This window comes from Athene cunicularia, unplaced genomic scaffold (assembly GCF_003259725.1).
Source record: "Athene cunicularia isolate RWA unplaced genomic scaffold, athCun1 SCF_177, whole genome shotgun sequence".
Taxonomy (NCBI): Eukaryota; Metazoa; Chordata; class Aves; order Strigiformes; family Strigidae; genus Athene; species Athene cunicularia.
In genome coordinates, this window is record NW_020799241.1 from 11,173 (window position 1) to 13,425 (window position 2,253).

The window sequence follows — 2,253 nt, forward strand, 5'->3', positions numbered from 1 at the left end:
ACACTCATCGTCCTGCCCCTGTCCCTTCACCATCCCTGTCCCCTCACTGTCCCCACACTGTCCCCATGCCCACGCTCTCCCTGTCCCCTCACTGTCCCCATGGCCACGACCTCTACAGTCCCTCACTGTCCCTGTCCCCTCAGTGTCCCCACACCCTCACCATCCTGTCCCTGTTCCCTCACCATCCTTGTCCCCACACTGTCCCCATGCCCACGCTGTCCCTGTCCCCTCACTGTCCCCTCACTGTCCCCTCACTGTCCCCGTGGCCATGACCTCTCCAGCCCCACACCATCCCTGTCCCCTCGCTGTCCCCACCACCTTGTCCCTGTCCCCACACCTCCCTTTTTCTCCCCCCACCCCTTTTCCCCAGAGCATCCTGAAGCTGCTGGTGTCGGGCGCGGGGCCGTCGCGCACGGGGGTGCTGATCCCCATCCCGCAGTACCCCCTCTACTCGGCCGCCATCGCCGAGCTCAGCGCCGTCCAGCTCAACTACTACCTGGAGGAGGAGCGGTGCTGGGCGCTGGACGGGGCCGAGCTGCGGCGGGCGCTGGACGAGGGGCGTCGGCACTGCTGCCCCCGCGTCCTCTGCGTCATCAACCCCGGCAACCCCACCGGTACGCCCGCTGGCACCCGGGGGTGGCACCCCAAAACTGGGGATAGCACCCCAGGGCTGAGGATGGAGCCCAGGGCTGGGCTGGGAGACCCTGGGTTGGGCTGGGACCCCAGAACTTGGACCCCCAAGGCTGGGATGGGACCCCAAGACTGGGATGGGGCCCCACGGCTGGGACCTTAAGGCAGAGATGGCACCCCAACACTGAGAATGGCACCCCAAGGCTGGGCTGGGGCCCCAGGGCTGGATTGGGACCCCAGAACTGGGACCCCAAAACTGGGGATGGCACCCCAAGCCTGGGCTGGGACTCCAAGACTGGCACCCCAAGGCAGGACTGGGACCCCTGCGTTGGGCTGGGACCCCAAGACTGGCACCCCAAGACTGGGATGGGACCTGAGGACTGGGACCCTAAGACTGGACTGGGTCCTTAAAGCTGGACTGGGACCCCTGGGCTTGGCTGGGATCCCTGGGCTGAGGCTGAGACCCTGGGACTGGGCTGAGACCCCAAGACTAGACTGGGACCTCAGGATTGGGCTAGGACCCTCAGCTGGGACTGGGACCCCTAAGCTGGACTGGGATCCTAAGACTGGTTTAGGATGCCAGGGCTGTGGCCCCTGGCCTGGGCTGGGACCCTTAGACTGGGATGTCAAGTTTGGAGCTGGGACCCCAAGCCTGGGCTGGGACCCCAAGGTTGGACTGGGACCCCCCAATACCCTACTGGTACCAGGGCTGCGACTCCCAATACCCTACCAGTACCAGTGCTGGGGCTCTACTGGTACTGGGATTGGGACCATGACCCCCAAAACCCAACCACTGCTGGGGCTGGGCCCCCCCAAACCCCAGCTGGTGCTGAGGCTGGGCCCCCCCCCCCAGTGCCAGCACCCCAATGTCCCCCCAGGACAGGTTCAGAGCCGGCAGTGCATCGAGGACGTCATCAAGTTCGCCTACGAGGAGAAGCTCTTCCTCATGGCCGACGAGGTCAGCGGGACCCGCGGGGTGTCCCCCACCCTCACCCCCATCCCTGGGGGACCCCGACATCCGGGTGACACCCCCTCACCGCTCCCCCTGCCCAGGTGTACCAGGACAATATCTACGCCGAGGGCTCTGCTTTCCACTCCTTCAAGAAGGTGCTGTTTGAGATGGGGCCGCCCTACTCAGAGGCGGTGGAGTTGGCCTCCTTCCACTCCATCTCCAAGGGCTTCATGGGCGAGTAAGTCCCATCACCCTGCCTGCCATGGCCACCGCGGCCACTGTCACCCCGGGGATGGCGGTCCCACAGGTCCTAGAGGTGTCCCAGACCTGGGGTGGGGATGGAGATGGTGCAGCCTTGTGTGTCCCGGAGGGGAGGGGTGGGGATGCCACCACCTCATGGATGCCATGGGTTGGGGATGGAGATGCCACCGCCCTGTGGGTCCCCTGGGGTGGAGATGAGGACACCATGGCCTTGTGGGTCCCAGGGTTGGGGATGCCACCACCCCATAGATGCCATGGGGCGGAGATGGGGATGCCATGGCCCTGTGGGTTCTAGGGTTGGGGATGGAGATGCCACCACTCTGCGGATCCTCTGGGGTGGAGATGGGGATGCCATGGCCTTGTGGGTCCCAGGACTGGGGATGCCACCACCCCATGGATTCTCTGGGGTG

The 2,253-nt window shown here is 65.6% G+C and overlaps 1 protein-coding gene across 1 annotated transcript; it reads left to right on the forward strand.

The window, feature by feature from the left end:
• The first annotated feature begins 6 nt into the window (after window positions 1-6).
• LOC113490615 (alanine aminotransferase 2-like) lies at window positions 7-1,841 on the forward strand. Its single transcript, XM_026867145.1, has 3 exons — window positions 7-614; window positions 1,509-1,588; window positions 1,684-1,841. The coding sequence occupies exons 1-3, from the start codon at window positions 269-271 to the stop codon at window positions 1,822-1,824; spliced, it is 567 nt and encodes a 188-aa protein (XP_026722946.1). The 5' UTR covers window positions 7-268; the 3' UTR covers window positions 1,825-1,841.
• The last annotated feature ends 412 nt before the right edge of the window (window positions 1,842-2,253 follow it).

Excerpts from the sequence above, each read along its gene's own strand:
- LOC113490615 (XM_026867145.1), top strand. The coding sequence starts at position 269 with ATGACCTCTCCAGCCCCACACCATCCCTGTCCCCTCGCTGTCCCCACC. Across the intron at positions 615-1,508 it reads CAACCCCGGCAACCCCACCG|GACAGGTTCAGAGCCGGCAG; the intron begins GTACGCCCGCTG and ends ATGTCCCCCCAG. Across the intron at positions 1,589-1,683 it reads TCTTCCTCATGGCCGACGAG|GTGTACCAGGACAATATCTA; the intron begins GTCAGCGGGACC and ends CCCCCTGCCCAG.